General features: G+C 32.7%; 2 protein-coding genes across 2 annotated transcripts; one reads left to right on the forward strand and one right to left on the reverse strand.

Moving 5' to 3' along the window:
• Nucleotides 1-395: 395 nt before the first annotated feature.
• Nucleotides 396-5,614, reverse strand: LOC121738676 (ATPase family AAA domain-containing protein 5). The gene is made up of 3 exons (XM_042130892.1): nucleotides 5,518-5,614; nucleotides 1,893-5,384; nucleotides 396-1,051 (listed from the first exon to the last, which is right to left on the reverse strand). Exons 2-3 carry the CDS (start codon nucleotides 5,375-5,377, stop codon nucleotides 808-810), a joined length of 3,729 nt encoding a protein of 1,242 aa, XP_041986826.1. The 5' UTR covers nucleotides 5,378-5,384; nucleotides 5,518-5,614; the 3' UTR covers nucleotides 396-807.
• A 10,252-nt stretch (nucleotides 5,615-15,866) lies between these two features.
• LOC121738740 (multifunctional methyltransferase subunit TRM112-like protein) lies at nucleotides 15,867-16,800 on the forward strand. The gene is made up of 2 exons (XM_042130976.1): nucleotides 15,867-16,529; nucleotides 16,615-16,800. The coding sequence occupies exon 1, from the start codon at nucleotides 16,051-16,053 to the stop codon at nucleotides 16,426-16,428; it is 378 nt and encodes a 125-aa protein (XP_041986910.1). The 5' UTR covers nucleotides 15,867-16,050; the 3' UTR covers nucleotides 16,429-16,529; nucleotides 16,615-16,800.
• Nucleotides 16,801-18,515: the final 1,715 nt, after the last annotated feature.

The raw sequence follows: 18,515 nt of genomic DNA on the forward strand, positions 1-18,515 counted from the left end.
ACACACTAACTAAGCAGTGCACAAAAAAAGCATTATATTTGGAGTTTTTTTAATAATTTCTTAGGAATAAAATAGTTATATTAAGTGACACATTTTTATTTCAGTGTTTGTTTCTTTTTATAGTAGGTATGATAAGGTAATTTAAGTATTAACTTTTTTACTTTAAAAAAATGTGCTCGGCGCCGTGGGCCACAAGGTAACAGACGGCGGGCCGCATGTGGCCCGCGGGCCGCGTGTTGGCCACCCTTGGTCTAGAGTCTAGGCACTTAAAACCTGGACTCTAAGCTCCAAGTGCTGCCCTCTATAGACAATTTTAACAAAACTAGAGATTGCAAATTATATTTATTTATTAAAATATATTTCATATTACACTAAATTAACTTTATGGAGTCCAACTATGCTATTTTAAATAATAATAGGGCTTTACTACCTACATAATACATACATTAAGTCATAATTCATTTAAAATTCATACTGTGAAAGCTTCAAAGTCCACCTGCATTTTAATTGTAAGGTTGAAAAGTTCTGCTTTGTAACTGTCCCCCAAACATATTGGACAATCTAATATGTAAGGGCTTCCTATTTAGAATTGATCGTTTCCATCCATCGCAAAATACACTAGAATTAACTGGATTCTTAGAAAGCAAATATATTACTTAAATAAGAAATCCCAGTTGGAAACCACACCAGTAACCATACCAGTTAATTTGAGATAAATCGAAAGTTTCCTTTTACTATCATTATTCATTATCCTTGTAACTTGTTAAATTCCTGGTTGATCATTACAATTTTATCTTTACACTTTCTTTAGTTTAGACCTTCACATAGATCATCGAAATTATCATTTTTGCATAAAATATTCAGAGATCTTAAGTAGTGACAAAATCTGTTGTTCCTTTTCAAATTGCTATCAGTCTTCTTCTTTTCCAATCTGCAAATTGTTCTGCATGACGACCAATAGTCTAATGATAAGGCTCGTCTATCTAGTGTAGAGGACGGACTTAGGTACCTGCTGAGAGTGTTGTGTTGACTAACGATCTTGTTTCGTTTTCTGAAATCAGAAAAAGTATATCGTGTTAATACAGTTCTCTAGTTAAATTACTAACATATTAAAATGTTTAAATCCGTAACTGAGTATCCGTATAGTATCCAAGTCCGACTCGCACTTGACCGATTATTTAGATATCTAAATAATCGGTCAAGTGCGAGTCGGACTCGCGCACGAACGGTTCCGTACCGTTATAGAGCAAAAATAGGCCAAAAATTGTGTTTTTTGTGTGGGAGCCCCCCTTAATTTTTTATTTTATTTAAATATCATTATTAAATATTAAAGTACACATATTATAACAAAAGAAGGTGTGAAAATTTCAAGTGCCTACCTCATGCCATTATTGATATAGAGCGAAAAAGGCCGAAGAAATCACGTCTGTTGTATGGGAGCCCCCTTAAATAATAATTTTATTTTGTTTTCAGTATTTGTTGTTATAGCGGCAACAGATATACACAATTTGTGAAAATTTTAGAAGTCTAGCTAAAGCGGATCTTGAGTTACAGCCTGGAGACAGACAGATGGACAGACAGACAATGAAGTCTTAGTAATAGAGTCCCATTTTTACCCTGTACGGAACCCTAAAAAAAGATGGCGAAATGGACAGGATGCCCACAAGCCGGGCTGTTCTGCGGTATGTTAGAATGAGACTTGCCCAAGCAGCAGCAGTTAATATAGACTCATAAAAAAATATTTTTAATTTATTCTTCAATTGACCTTTGATTTAATTTTGATATGTTGATAACTATACACTATAACCATGATTTAATTTCAGTATAGCGACATCTATCGCCACTGCAGGAAAATACAGACAAAATGATTTTTATTAAAATAAAATACTAACCTTTGTGTAGACATACTTGGCGAACTTATTAGGGTTCTGTTCCAATTTTCTACTAAGGATGTGAATCTTTCAATAATTTCTCTAGATATGTTTCTGTTTACTTCATACATGCCACCATAAGAGTCCATATTCTCTCTCTCCATAACACTAGGACATTGAAATGACTCCCAAGGCTTAGAAGTGAGGTTGGCCTTACTATATGTATTTATATCTATTGAATCAACAAATGATATACTGTCTAAAATATAGCTAGCATCGTCAAGACTCATACCACTGTTTATGTCTTTGTTTTCCTTTTGATTTTCGGATGTGAATTGATTAGATAAACTCCACCAGACATTAAACAGGTCAAAATTGTGTGAATTTAATAAAAGCATTTGCTTATCGGCTATCTTCTTAATTTCATTGTCATCAACCTCTTTAGTGACATCCTCAGATTCTTGATCTACCCAAGACATACTTGAATTGTCAATGTTAGCTTTGAAATCTGTATCCTGGGCTCCTTCTTCAATTTCGTTGAGGTGCTTGTTCGATGTCATGTGAAACTGTAGAAAATTTATAGTCTTTCTTATATCACCTCTGAAGTAATCTAATATTCTACATCCAAAACCAGGATAGCAAGTATTTGTATCTGCTAGGCACATTATGTCCAACCATGTACCCAACATTTTCGGCAAAAGTGGATTCATTTTTATAACCTTTCCGAAGGAAATATACTTCTGCAAATGTGGAACTGACAGTGATGACGTAATTAATATAACAGGCCTCTTTGAGTAATTTATCAACTGAGAAATCGCCGAGCAGAAACCATCATCCTGGTCAAAAACAATGTCAGCGTCATCAATTAATATTAGAGATGATTCTGTTCTAGAACTCTCTTGACTACTGGTTTGTGATTGTTGACTTGAGCTACTTATAATTTCTACTTCTTTGGGTTCCACTTGCTTCGGTTTTCTCTCGTATGTCTTTTTAGGTCTTCCACGCTTTTTAAAAATTTTAGATGCCATGAAATTTTCCTGAGAACTTTGTGAATTCTGAGAACTTTCTTTTTTGTTATTACCCCTATTCACTTTGTGAGATTGAGTAGCCTCTTGGAGATCTTGTAACATAATTTTCCCTGTCCGTTTACTGCTAGCATTCACTTCTATTACTTTAATAGCCAATTCTGCTGCAACAGCATAAACACATGAAGTTTTCCCAGTTCCTGATCTACCTGATATGATGAGCACATTGTTTGTGTGTTTAAACGGGTCTCTACTGTTGGTGTCCGAGTCAGAAAAACAAAAATCTGACAAATCTGAGTCATCATTTTTTCCTTTTGTATTTTGGTTTTCACTCCAAGACTCCAACCACCTCTTCAACTCTTTCACACTATCAAAATTTCCAATTATTTGTTTTGACGATATTGGTTTGTATTTTTCATTCCATGATAGCTTATCAGTATAATCATAATTAAAATCAACAATATCTTTAACAATTTCAATGCTATTGTCCAACGATGAAACATTTATGTCCTTAGTTTCAGCCCTACTTTTCGTTTTCAGAGAGTGAAATGTTCTATACACTGGAAACTTTGAATATGATTTTTTTATATAGCTTAGTAGGTTTTCTGGTTTGTATTTTAACAAAATTTTTTCATCCTTAGTCTCCTCAGTCTTACCATCTATCAACTGTAAGTAAAATTTGCAATCTTCATTATATCCAATATTTTTTATATTGTCAGAGGTATCAATCCAATCAAAAATTTTTAAATATGTGTTATATTCTTTACATGCCTCGTTTTGTTGAACATGGACTGTGGCATAATAGTTGCTCCAGGTTAAAACATTTGTGCTTTCTTTATGTTTTATCTTTAATTTGTCAGGTACTCCACTTTTCAAAAAACTTTCCTTAGCTGCCTGCTCTGATGGAGTCAATTTTGACTTAGTGGAAAATATTGGTGCAAGTTTAGGAGGCTTCTTACTTTCTATTTTAATGTTGGTTTTTGTGCCAATTTTCTTTGATTTACTGTCTGAGTTTTCAAGAGTTGATTTTGATTTTAACTTATTTTCTGGTACTATAACATGATTTTGTAATTGATCTTTACAATCAAGCCTTTTATTTATAATTTTTTTCTTAACAGGTGTAAATATAAGTTCATCATCTGAACTAGATAGCATAGCATCATCAGTATATTTAATAGGTTTCTTAGTATTTCTTTTTGGTCTACTGTTAATATTTTCATCTTGAGCCTGTATGTCTTCCGTCTTCGAAATTTTACTACGAGAACTTTTATCGCGTTTTCTTTTCCTTGTAGGTGTACAATTTATACTAGAATTGTTTAGCTCATCATTAGGTTCATTTTGCGGAGTATCAGCTAATTTAGAGTCAAAATCAACAGTATTAACCGTTGGGTCACTTCTTGAGTTTACTTCTGGTTTCTTTTTTTTATGTTTAGGTACAAATTTGACTTTTATTACAGAATTTTCACTATTATTATTATCATTTATTTCCATTTCAGAGCCAGAACCTGAAATATCCTTCTTCTCTACTTTTTGGAAATATGATAACATATTTTCTTTTTTCTTAATAGATGGGCCAAGTTTCTTCAAAAATTCTTCATCTTCATTAGACATTTTACTATTAGAATTATGATTTTCAGCAACAGAATTTTCATCATCACTTAAAAAATTAAACAACTGCAATTTGTTACTTTTTACAGTATTTTCTTTAACTTTTATATTTACCCCATTGTTTAAATTAGATTTTTCTTTCATAAGACCATTTCTTGGTTTGTCATTTTTTGGGATATTTAAAGTAATCATTTCCTTTAGCCTATCAGCGCGTTTCACAAGTTGTCTTTTTATACATTCATCTATAAATTCCTCATTTTCCAGATTTTTTGCCAGACCCTTTTTTTGTGCCATTTGTTGCAAAACTAAATTCCTTTTAGCTTTTAGTTCCTTCTTTCTAATCAGTTCAGACTCATCAGCAATTTCAATATGCTTATCTTTGCCTGGAGAATTTCCACCTATACTTTTATTTCTTGAATCCATAAGTAACTGAAATGCATTAGTGTGCTTGCTTTCATTGTTTTTTGACTCAGGCAATGGAGTGTGCTTGTTCTCCAAAATACTTGGAGTACCCTCCATTGCTGGCTTTGAACTATCATTCTTTTTTCTCACCATTTTAAATAGATAATTCTTTGGTAGCCTCTCTTCAGTTTGTGCTTTTTCAATAGGTAATTTTGCCTCCTGCCCGTTGGGAGATTTAATTTTTAGTGATGATATCAAGGTTTTTGACACATCTATAATGTCCTCATCCTCTTTACCATCTTTCCTTAGTTTATACTTTTTCAACTTGTTTTTCAAAGCCTTGTTACATTTTGATTTGAATACATTTTCTTTTGATTTCAATATATTATGAGCATGGACTGTATTTTCAGGCTTATGTACAGGAATCTTCGAAGAATGTTGTAGTTGAGTTACCTCTAAAAAAGAGGACATTTCTTGTCTGAAATACGTTATTTTCTTCCAGTAAACAAACTAAATACTAAATGATAAAACTATATTAGTTCATTTTGAGGCTAAAAGTAATTTGAACGTAACTAAAAGCATTGGTATAAGCAGATAACTGTGATACTTACATATTTCAAGCATTTTAGACTTAAACTTTTACAACATTGTCTCTTCTTTAAACAGCACATGTAATATAAGATTTAAGAAAAGAATTTCATACTACAACATTGAAAAACAATAAAATACGTTAAAAATTATATTAAAATAAAATTATTAATTGACAGCGTTGGCGCCTAACGATTTGTATTGGGTATAATGGGTTTGTCAAATCACTCAAATATCAAATGTTTAACTGTCAAAGTCATCAATTTTTTTTATTTTTGGCAATACAGAATACGGTATAAACCAGGATTTATTATGTACACCATTGAGATACTATTAGTCCAGGGTCGATAATTTTTAAAACCAAAAAAAATCATAATAGGATGAAACCCATTAGAAAAGGAGGGAAATATGATAAAAATGAAAGGAAAAATAATTTACGGGCGATCTGAGGTTGGGAAGGGGATGGGGGTGAGTTTTTAAGGGTAAAAAACGGTTTTTCTCGATTTCCGGCAAAACTAAAAGTCCTATCGAAAAAAGTCAAATGGGAAAGTTGTAGATAATAAAAAGATCTAAAACTTTTGTATTTACACTTTTTTCACATAACCTCAAAATTTATGTGAAAAATTCAAAAAACCAAGTTTTTGGTTTTTTATTTCTATCTTTTACAAAAATTTTAATTTTTTAACGAAATTTTGTGAAAACTTACCTTTTTATGTCCCAAATACGCTGTAATTTATTTAATTAAAAATATTTATTTTTTCACCTTATTTTGAATTAATATCGAAAAAACACCCTAATTTTCAATCGAAAATTCACCCGTCAAAATATCAGCTTTTTTCAAAAAGTTGGTGTGGTTTCTGTTCGTTGGAATCTCTACTTTCCGATGGTAAAAAAAAAAATATGTTAGTATGGTAAATCTTCTCAGAAAATGCAAAAATTAAAAAAAAACTTGAATTCGAAAAATTTTTTTAAATTATTATAAATAATTTCATCTAAAAAATGTGATTGCTGCAATTTGTTTCAATTAAAAAGTTGATTTATTTAATTCTAATTACATTTATCAAAATCATTTAATGTGTTCTGTTTTTTAATATACTGTAATACATTATTTCTTGTATCGCTGCTTTGAACACATGAAATTTTTTCTTTTGATTTATTACCGAAAAATCCACCGCAGATAAAGCAATGAGATTCAAAATTAAATCCAAGAGCATCTTTAATTACTTCTTTTCCTTCCTTTGCTTTTTTTTGTCTTGAACTACAAAATGTAGCTATTGCGGTCTCGTCATTATATTGACTTTGACAACTTCGATGAATAAAAGCTGATGTCAAAGTCTCAAATTTTTTGTATTTATTGTCGCTTCTTTTTTTGCTGGATACCACTAAACGATTCAAAGCTGTTTTTTTTATTGCATACACTTGCTTATCATCTGCCTTATTGCAAATGATACAAACAGATTCATCCATACTGATAATCTGAAAAGACAAAATCGAATTAATAATGTCTTCACTATTTAATCGTGAATAAACTCCCATGAAAAAAAAAATTAAAGAAATCAATGTCAAAATGTATAAATAATATATTATCTACACTACTATTATAAAGAGGAAAGATTTGATTTTTTGTTTGTTTGTTTGTTTGTTTGTTTGTTTGTTTGAGTCGAATAGGCTCCGAAACTACTGGACCGATTTGAAAAATTCTTTTACCATTGGAATCCTGCATTATTTCTGCTGAACATAGGCTAATTTTTATTTTGGAAAAATATAAGGTTCCGTAAGATATTTGGGATTTTCGGACGCAAGGTTTAAAAAATCAACCAGAAAAGTTACTTATTTTGCGTACGCTGCCTAAACTATAAAAGATAGAGGCATAAAATGTTCTAAGTAATTATAGATCTTTTAAATATCTACAAAAAAGTCCGCGACACACTATACCTATCTATGTTGAGTGAGGCACAATAACCATTTTTTTATTAAAAAATCTAGAATTTTTTTTGGACTATATTTAAATGCGTTTATTTAAATCATGCTATTGACCCTTATCAAAATAAATTATTTCATCACTAAGTACAGTTAATGTAGATAATATTCGGTCTTTGAATGATTAAAATTGGACGTTTGGTTTTAATGTTATGGCGAAATTAAAATATTACGATTTCTGCTGCACGTTGCGAATTGGGCGTCAAGGCGCGATGCGCGGGTGTGCGTGCGGTAGGGGAGAGATTTAATTATCAGTGCCACAGACTCGCCCGGAGAGTCCACGTAAATATTACCTCGATCGTGGGAATCGCAGACACAATAGATTTTCAATAGTTATGCGACAGCCGGGTGCTGCTTTATTGATTTGATATAGACTATCGTGCTTCATTATTATAATCCTAATTTCAAAAAAGCTTTAAAAGTTATGACTACGAAAGTAATATTTTTAGAACTTTTTAAAATAAGTTTTGAATGACTATTATTTTTGATTGCTATTATAATTAATTAATTTCTTTAACTATAAATCTCCAATAGCGGCAGCCGGCTGCCAGCATAACAATTGAAGATCTATTGTGTCTGCGATACCCACGATGCCGATGCACGATGGAAGTATTAATGCATATTTTTTAATCCACACTATTTCTGCTGAATATAGGCTATATTTAATGGGAGAAAAAAGGGAACCGTATTAAGTGTTAATAATTGTGTGAAAAATCTACCAAAATATTCCTTCTTGCTTATCCATACTAATATTATAAATGCGAAAGTATCTCTGTCTGTCTGTCTGTCTGTCTTGCTTTCACGCCAAAACTACTGAACCGATTGCAATGAAATTTTGTATACAGTTATTCTAGAGTCTGAGAAAGGACATAGGCTACATTTTGATGTGGGAAAATATCTTATTTCCATGAAAATTTCGATGAAAATGAATTCGCATTGCGCGTGGCCAGCGCTCATCCCGGGGGTCCTGGGTTCGAGTCCCGCAGGCGGAACAAAAAGTTTTCAATGTTCCTGGGTCTTGGATGTGTATTAAAATAAAATTTCAAAAATCTTAAACATATTTTATGTATAATATTATAAAAAATCCAGAAATATATCGATGGAATGAACATTTTAGTTCTAATACGATTCAACAGATGGCGTTTTATTTTTTACTTTATTGTAACATAGAACTAATCATACTTATTAGTTAGTATGTTTTTGTTTATAGTTTTTAATACGTTAGAATATTATGTTTAATAATATTATCACTTGGTATAATAATAATCAATCTATCTTATCTTATGTAGAACTCCTACTGCATTTCTAATCCATACTATCCATACTAATATTATAAATGCGAAAGTATCTCTGTCTGTCTGTCTGTCTGTCTGTCTGTCTGTCTGTCTTGCTTTCACGCCAAAACTACTGAACCGATTGCAATGAAATTTTGTATACAGTTATTCTAGAGTCTGAGAAAGGACATAGGCTACATTTTGATGTGGGAAAATATCTTATTTCCATGAAAATATCGATGAAAATGAATTCGCATTGCGCGTGGCCAGCGCTCATCCCGGGGGTCCTGGGTTCGAGTCCCGCAGGCGGAACAAAAAGTTTTCAATGTTCCTGGGTCTTGGATGTGTATTAAAATAAAATTTCAAAAATCTTAAACATATTTTATGTATAATACTAGCTGTTGCCCGCGACTTCGTCCGCGTGGACTTTAGTTTATAGCGCGCGGTGTCAACAAAATTTGTGTCAAATTTAAAAACTTTTTAATACCCTGGTAAGTGCTTCCGGTGTAGCGCGGCCCTTAATTAATCAAAATACCCAAAAACAGCTATGCAGTGTGCACATAATCTATACTAATATTATAAATGCGAAAGTATCTCTGTCTGTCTGTCTGTCTGTCAGTCTCGCTTTCACGCCAAACGCCAAAAGTATCTCTGTCTGTCTGTCTGTCTGTCAGTCTCGCTTTCACGCCAAACGCCAAAACTTCCGAACCGATTGTAATGAAATTTTGTATACAGATAGTCTAAAGCCTGAGAAAGGACATAGGCTACTTTTTTACGGGAAAAAAGGGTTGTAAGGGGGTGAAAATGCGTAAATTTGTTCAAATTAAGTTAGTTCCAACAATTCATAATAGATGGCGCCGTGCGTCTTCTACATCGGGCTGACGCTTGCTCAAAAGTCTTTCTATAAGACGTGGTATCATCTTTTTAAGTTTCGATTTTTTTCGATTGTTATATCTATTCTACGGTATTAAATAACTCAGTACTTTATCTGCAGTGACGTAACCTTAAATCTATCAATGATAAATAGTTTATGGGTAAAGTTGTGTAATTGGAGGGCTAAATAAGCTTTAAAATTTGGCATAAAGTATAAAGTTTAATATAAAAAATTAAATACTTATTGTGTGCACACTGCACAGCTGTATTGATTTAAGGGGTACCAGGGTTTTTTTATAAAAGCTTTTGACACCAATTTTGTTGACATCGCGCGCTATAAACTGAAGTCCACGCGGACGAAGTCGCGGGCAACAGCTAGTAAATCTATAAAGAAGTATAAAATATATATGAAAATCGGCCAAAAGTTTGTTTTATTAGAAATATATTTACGATATATATTTTATATATTTTTTATAGATTTTAAATATATTTTTTATAGATTTTGAAATATATTTTTTTTCATGGGATTAACTAAATTTGTTTGTGCAAAATTAAGGAGATAATTATTTTTTTATCTTGTACTAAAATATCATTTAATGTAACAGCTGCTACGAAATATATAGTATATAATAGTAGATATGTATGTAGTAAGACCCAGACCCGCCTAGCCCCTTCCCCACTTCTCCACGAAATACCTTTTGATGGGCTACAATTTTTCGTAGGTCACTCAGGTATATATATAATTTATCTCAAAATAGTTATAAATAAGCATCTACGCATATAATTTAAAGAAAATTAGACAACTTTCTCCAAATATTGTAGATGTCTTATTAAATATTAATTTAATTAACTTATTTGTTTGTTAATTATAGTAGTATATTTTTATTTGAAATTTTTTTGTTATCAACGTCACATGTAATCTAACGTTTTTCGAGTAATTAAAGTCTAAATTTTAATAAATAGCTCAAAATTATTTATAATAATTAAAAAAAAAATTTCAAATTCAAGTTTTTTTTAATTTTTGCGTTTTCTGAGAAGATTTACCATAGTAATATATATATTTTTTTTCACCATCGGAAAGTAGAGATTTCAACGAACAGAAACCACACCAACTTTTTGAAAAAAGCTTATATTTTGACGGGTGAATTTTCGATTGAAAATTAGGGTGTTTTTTCGATATTAATTCAAAATAAGGTGAAAAAATAAATATTTTTAATTAAATAAATTACAGCGTATTTGGGACATAAAAAGGTAAGTTTTCACAAAATTTCGCTAAAAAATAAAAATTTTTGTAAAAGATAGAAATAAAAAACCAAAAACTTGGTTTTTTTAATTTTTCACATAAATTTTGAGGTTATGTGAAAAAAGTGTAAATACAAAAGTTTTAGATCTTTTTATTATCTACAACTTTTCCATTTGACTTTTTTCGATAGGACTTTTAGTTTTGCCGGAAATCGAGAAAATCCGTTTTTTACCCTTAAAAACTCACCCCCATCCCCTTCCCAACCTCAGATCGCCCGTAAATTATTTTTCCTTTCATTTTTATCATATTTCCCTCCTTTTCTAATGGGTTTCATTCTATTATAATTTTTTTTCACTTTTCATTATTTTTAAAGGCTTCTACCCTGGTCTATATTTATACGTGCATATTTAATAATAATATATATTATCACTATTTATTATACCTAATGCATTAAGGACATATTTCAGGATGAAAAATTAAAGAACTTTTTAACCAATGCACAGCACGTAGTTTGCAATTTGCATGTCATTCGCATCGAGTTCGCATCAATACAATCAATACAATAAGAGAATTTCTCATAAAATTTGCCACTACTTTTCAAAATTGATCAAAATAGAAAAAGTATAAATAAATTAAATTTGATATCGATGTTCGGTGTAATATATAATAAAGGCCTATGGGGAATTTTGTATGGACCCCGTCCCCGATCACCCTTCAACAATCATGGGATGCGTCTCGATTTGTTCACTGGGACCCAAAAATGTCTTAAATACCAGTGTCAGTTTCAAAATCAATGGGGTTTATTAAAAAAATAAAATTTCTCCAAAAAAAAGATGTTTATTTTTGAACAAAAAAATACTTTTTTCCAAAAACAAAAAGGATATCAGGGTTCCTTAGTCAACAAGGAATCCTTATAGTTTCGTTTTTTCGTCCTTCTGTTTGTCTGTCTGTCTGTCCGCAGTTTTTCTCAGAGACTATAGGGCCTACGAGTACAAAGCTGTAATTCGGCATGTCGCACCTTTAAAGTAATACCGTGACTAAATGAAATTATCAATTTTTACAGGGGAGCAAATATTAGAAAATAGTCACTGTTTTTTCTAAATAAAATCTGAGTTCAGGGTTTTTTTAAGATATTTAATGAGTTTATAAGATAGATCTCTGTTTATATTATGACATGCCATTTAAAAAAGATAATTAAAATATTTACAGATTTATTTATTTTGATTTATATTTTTATAGTAACACTTTACCACTAATTTTTTTGTTCATTGCGGTAAGCGCAACTAATGTTACAAAACAAAAAAACTATTAAAACTTCATAATTTAACATAATTAAAAGTTAAGACAGTATCTTACCGTCTTAACTTTTAACTATCTTATCCTTTTACATTTTAAAACACTTTGACTGAAAGGAGATCAACTGGAAATAGCAATAAAAGAAAATAAACATAGTAACAATCACAGCCTCATTTCTCTATCCACGAGAGGTAGGTACCTACTTTGAGCTAACAAAAGTAATGTTCACTTCAACTCAATAATGAGTTAAACCTATTGGCATGTTAATAATATTTTTTGATTACAATAAAAAATGTTACACTCTAGAGATAAACCTTATTGGATTAATCTCTAAAAAAATAAAGGCAAACTGTGACTATACAAACTGTAACATACCATCCAATGAAATTGAACTATAAATTGCATATACGAAAAATGTGTCTAAACAAATTGAAACACTTTACCTATTCAAAAAAGAAAATATTTTGTGACTTAAAGCCGTGTTTATCCAAATAATCACGTTGTTGTTTAAAACTTCCGTCATCACTTTATCACGATCATGTTCTTATTGGTATAGACACAATATTGTATTTATCGACCCGAACATAACTCGGCTTAGTAACGCTTTGATTTACCGCTAGATGGCGCAAAACACAAAATTTTGCAGAAACACAAAGTTTATCTTGTAGTTTACATTTATTTCAGATAGATGGCATTGATACCTCAATTAATGAAAATTTTCGTTTAGTAACGGTTTTACTTTTAAGGTGCGATGTATGCATATTATCTTAATGATGGCGACAAAATGGTACCTATATAAAATCTTTTTTTTTTTATGGTACCTCCCCATATACATCAAGCGGCGGTGATTTTTTTTCCGCGTCCATCCTATCGTGTGGGGTGTCGTTGGGTACGTTTTTAAAAAATATTAATGCCCGTTTTCACCAACGACACCTAAAATTTAGGTGTCCCTTAAGCGAATATAAGGGTCACCTAACGCAAGTTTTGTTTTCACCGACGTTTAAGTATTATAATTTAGGGGATGAATTGACAACCCCGTAAAACTTAGGTGACGTATATTTTGATTAAAACAACCTAATAAGCGATTCATCCGTCAAACCATTAGGTGACCCCATAGACTTATTATATGGGTGACCCTTATAATTTAGGGGATGGATTGACGACTCCGTAACACTTAGGTGACGTATGTGGCAACGACGACGACGTTAGATGACAGTTGCCTTGACAATGAATCTGTTACGGAATGGCCGTCTGATATTTTACTTGTAAAATAGCGAACTCCAATTAATATCTTCATATTTATCACAAACCTTCCTCTTTAATCACTCTATCTATTAAATAAAACCGCAATTAAAGGGAACAAAGGGACATGTGGACAGAAAAAGCAACTTCGTGTTATTCTATGTAGTGATATACGTCACCTAAGAATTACGGGGTTGTCAATTCATCCCCTAAATTATTGAAACAAAACTTACGTTAGGTGCCCCTTATATTGGCTTAAGGGACACCTAAATTTTAGGTGTTGTTGGTGAAAACGGGCATTAGGTGACGTATGTGGCAACGACGACGACGTTAGATGACGGTTGCCTTGACAATGAATCTGTTATCGAATGGTCGTCTGATATTTTACTTGTAAAATAGCGAACTCCCATAAATATCTTCATATTTATCACAAGCCTTCCTCTTTAATCACTCTATCTATTAAAGAAAACCGCAATTAAAGAAAACAAAGGGACATGTGGACATAAAAAGCGACTTTATGTTATTCTATGTAGTGATATACGTCACCTAAGAGTTACGGGATTGTCAATTCATGTGTCATCCACGGACGTAAAAAAAGTAGTGTCATCCCTTAAATTATTGCAACAAAACTGACGTTAGGTGCCCCTTATATTGGCTTAAGGGGCACCTACATTTTAGGTGTTGTTGGTAAAAACGGGCATAAGTATTTAGAGTATTCAAAGATCATTTTCCGATTTAGGGATCTACTTGTGAAATATGAAGTTTTAAAGTGGAAAAAATCGTTAGAGTCCAGTGTCCCCCATTCCACTAGCTCAAATTGTTTTAGCTCAGGTTTCAGGCTCAGGTTTAGCTGTTTTATGTTAAGCTCAGGTTGCTTCTGGAAATGTGGAAAAATTCGCGGGAGTATATTATGCTGACTTTAAAGGAAAACTATCACGGCTAAGAAAACTTCATAAATAAGTCATATTTGAGTAATAGTCGATCAACTAAAAAGATGTATTCGAAGCATAAACTTATAATATAGTGATACTGTCGATTCGAAGAAGTATAAAGAAACTTTTCGTTCAAATTCTTTTGAACGTAACTGAGATAGGATTGTTGGTAGTGAAAATCACGTTACAAATGTACATTCATTGACGATACAAAAATTAGCAAAAACTAGCGGTACTACAGAGCCCTATATTGCGCGTGACGCACTGTGCTGGTTTTTAATTTCATGTACAAACAAATGACGAATTTCATTGCTCCACATATAATTCTCAGGCATTTACTTTGAATTTTGTCTAAAGATTTAAATCCTGATACACGTCCAGGCTCCAAAAGGAAAGAGCCATATTCTAATATGCTGCGAATCAAAGCATTATAAACTAATTTTAGATAAAATGGATGGGCACCCCACCATACGCCTGCTAGACATCTGATGATATTTACATTTTTTTCGCATCTATTTACAACATAATCACAATGAGGTTTTCATCCAGGATGACACCTAAAAATTTATGATGGTTTTTATGTGAAATCTGTAAAACATAAATTTTTAGGTGTCATCCTGGATGAAAACCTTATTGTGATTATGTTGTAAATAGATGCGAAAAAAATGTAAATATCATCAGATATCTAGCAGGCGTATGGTGGGGTGCCCATCCATTTTATCTAAAATTAGTTTATAATGCTTTGATTCGCAGCATATTAGAATATGGCTCTTTGGTATACAGCTGGCCTGAGCCCACACGATAGATTTCAGCTGTCGTATGTACAGAGTGTAACAAAACAAAGTAATAATACTTATGTGTGTATGTATAAAGATGCGCGTCCACTGGATCGGAATCGGAGGGTACGCAGCGGACGGATTTGTTGCCTAAACCTTGTGGATTAAATCTGTTTTATTGTTTTGTGTTTATTTAGCTATATACAGTTATTTTTATTGAAATAAAACATTTATTTGAGCTCATTTCTGTTTTTTTTAATTTTTGGTATGTTTAGAGTGGAAGGTTTTGCACTTAAAAATTTTAACTTTAGTTTCAATTTTAAAAAATAATAAATGTTAATTTTTTTTCTTCTAAGACTGGGTTGCACCAACTAACTTTGACTTTAACCATAACTATAACCGGAAAAATTGACAGATGTCGTATGAGAATATGGGGTGTTTGGAGCACGCCTCCGAGTTAAATATGGCGTCCAAACACCCCTTATTCTCATACGACATCTGTCAATTTTTCCGGTTATACCTAGTAAAGGTTAAAGTTTAAGTTAGTTGGTGCAACCCAGTCTAAGTCCGACCTCTTGTTAAGCCGCGCGCCAGACATGGCCTCAAAGTTTGAACAAACTTTGCACAAATAGGAAAATGCCAGCAATTAATTTGCACAAATAGGCAAATGTCAGTGCCACACTTGGCGAATTTGCGTATTTGATCACATGTCTGGCGCCCGCCTTACGTAGTATAATATGACATTCTCTTTGTCAGGTGTGTTGTGAGGTTATGTTTTGAGAATTACGAGAAAAACATTTCGAGTTTATTTTATTATTACTTTCTACTTGTTACCAACGTGTTCTAACTGAGATACCGAAAGGTTTACAGTCGTATTTTATGAAATAATTTACATACAAAAGTAATTATTGTTATTCATCCCGGTATTTGTGTTGTAACCATGAAGTTGCTTACACATAATATGCTTACATCCAAATGTCTCAAAGGCGTAGTAACCGGCTATCCTCTCGCCATAAACGCCACCGACATTAAAGTGAATGAAGTAGAATTCAATCCTGATTTCATTTCACGAGTAATTCCTAAACTTGACTGGGAAGTGTTGTGGAGAGCTGCAGACAGCATCGGACACAGCGAGGGCTTACCACAAACGATAGAGCCTAAATTTGAAGAAGACAGTGAATTCCTCAAGAAGGTCCACAAAGTCCTCTTAGAAGTGGAAGTTGAAGAAGGTCACCTCACATGTCCGGAGTCCGGAAGGCAATTTCCAATATCTAAGGGCATACCTAATATGTTGTTAACAGAAGCAGAAGTACAGTAACCGCTAACTTTTAATTATAAGAATAGATATATTATATTAAGTATAGTAAATAAAATTCACTTAAAATAAAAGTTTACTAATTTTACCTTCATTGTTGCAAGGTTTGTATCTTAAAACAGCCTAAAATATTGTTTTAACTTGCTTACCTAGGCTACATTTTGTTTGAAAAAAATTATCTCTTTACAGTGCCATTGAACACGCTTAGCGTGCTACGTAATTTCATCCTGCAGTGCATAGATTAATATACTTATTGTATAAACGGAAACCACAGTGCCGAGAGCACAGCTAGCATAGTTTGTGTTTTTTATAGACCAGCATCGCTGGGAACTATGTACTAGAAAATTGTGGTAGCATTGAATGCATGGGCGTACCGAGGGGGGGGGAGCAGCTGCCCCCCCCCCCTGGATCATGTTGACGTCCCTACTAAGTATATTATCTAGTACTTTTATCAATAAAAATCAAAAATTAAGAAAACAAATTTTTGCCATTTCTTTGCAATACAATATTTTTACAACTAAAAATTATTAATTTTGTATTCTTTATAAACACCAAGCTTTTAAAAAATCTGATTTGCCCCCCCCTGGTCCAGAACCTGGGTAGTTTGCCCCCCCTGGCCCAGAATCTGGGTATTTGGTTTTGTATGTTCAACATAACTTCGTCGTTCGTGGACCGATCTTCATGATTATTTTGTTGTTGTACAGGGTTGAATCCGAGGTTGGTACCATGTTCACAAAAATGGTGATCTGATGATGGGATCCATGAGGAATCGAGGGGACTCCTTGAAATTTGTATGGAAACATATAGTGATTTCGATTTTTTCTGAAGTGTTTCAGGCATATACTACCAAAAAGTAAGATTTTGCACCAGGATGTACCCTGGTTCCGAAGGTACCCAACAGAACTTTTGAATCCTTATAGATACAAGTTCGAGGATTTTGGCTTTATTTATACTACTCCAAGCAAAAACCAATGAATTCTATATTATTTCTGCTGAACATAGGCTAAATTTTATTTTGGAGAAAATAGGGTTTTGTAAGATATTTGGGTTTTACGGACGCCAGGTGTAAAATCAACCAGAAAAGTTACTTATTTTGCGTACGCTGCCGAAGCAATGAAAGATAGAACCAAAAAATGTTCCAAGTAATTGTAGATCTTATAAATATCTACAAAAAAGTCCGCGACACACTATACTTATCTATGTCGAGTAAGGCACAATTTTGTTATTAAAAAATCTTGAATTTTTTTTGGACAACATTTAAACGCGTTTATTTTACTTATGAAATTAATCCTTATGAAAATAAATTATTTCATCACTAAGTACGGTTTATGAAGATAACATGTGGTCTTTGAATGATTAAAATTGGACGTTTAGTTTTTAAATTATGGCGAAATGAAAATATAACGATAGTGGGCGTCACCCAGCGAGGGTGCGCGTGCGGGAGGAAGACAATATGTGCAGTGTGCACTATATGCATCCCTTCGGATAATGACTGCGTTCGCGTCGTCGATGTCAGTGTTGCAGTCTGTGAATTGACCTGAGAATCAGTTTGCTGACCGACTCTTTCCTGCCGTAACCGACTACCACGCGGGCGGAGCCGCGGGCGACCGCTAGTAATAATATGTACAACTCTAGACAACAAGCTATAAGTAATATAGCCTTGTGGTCTCATAGGTAACTAAAAATCTTAAATTTTAAGACTCTATTATTTTTTAACAAAAAATTAAAACCGACTTCCAAGGTAAAAACAAAAGTAATATTCTTATAAATAATCTAAAAAGAATCAAATAATTCTTATTCGTTATTATAGTGCCGTCTTCAGACATCGCCTAAACCTCAACTATTTCTGTACTCAATCTTCATGCTTTTGAAGTCGGTACCAGCTTACCTTAGCGTAAGTTCTATGTCGAGGATCTCAGAACTTTTCCGGGCTGGTAGCGACTTCAAAAGTACGAAGATTGAGTACAGAAATAGTTGAGGTTTAGGCGAAGTCTGAAGACGGCACTATAATAACGAATAAGAATTATATTTTGATTCTTTTTAAATTATTTTTAAGAATATTACTTTTGTTTTTACCTTGGAAGTCGGTT

The sequence above is a fragment of the Aricia agestis genome, chromosome Z (assembly GCF_905147365.1).
Source record: "Aricia agestis chromosome Z, ilAriAges1.1, whole genome shotgun sequence".
Classification (NCBI taxonomy): Eukaryota; Metazoa; Arthropoda; class Insecta; order Lepidoptera; family Lycaenidae; genus Aricia; species Aricia agestis.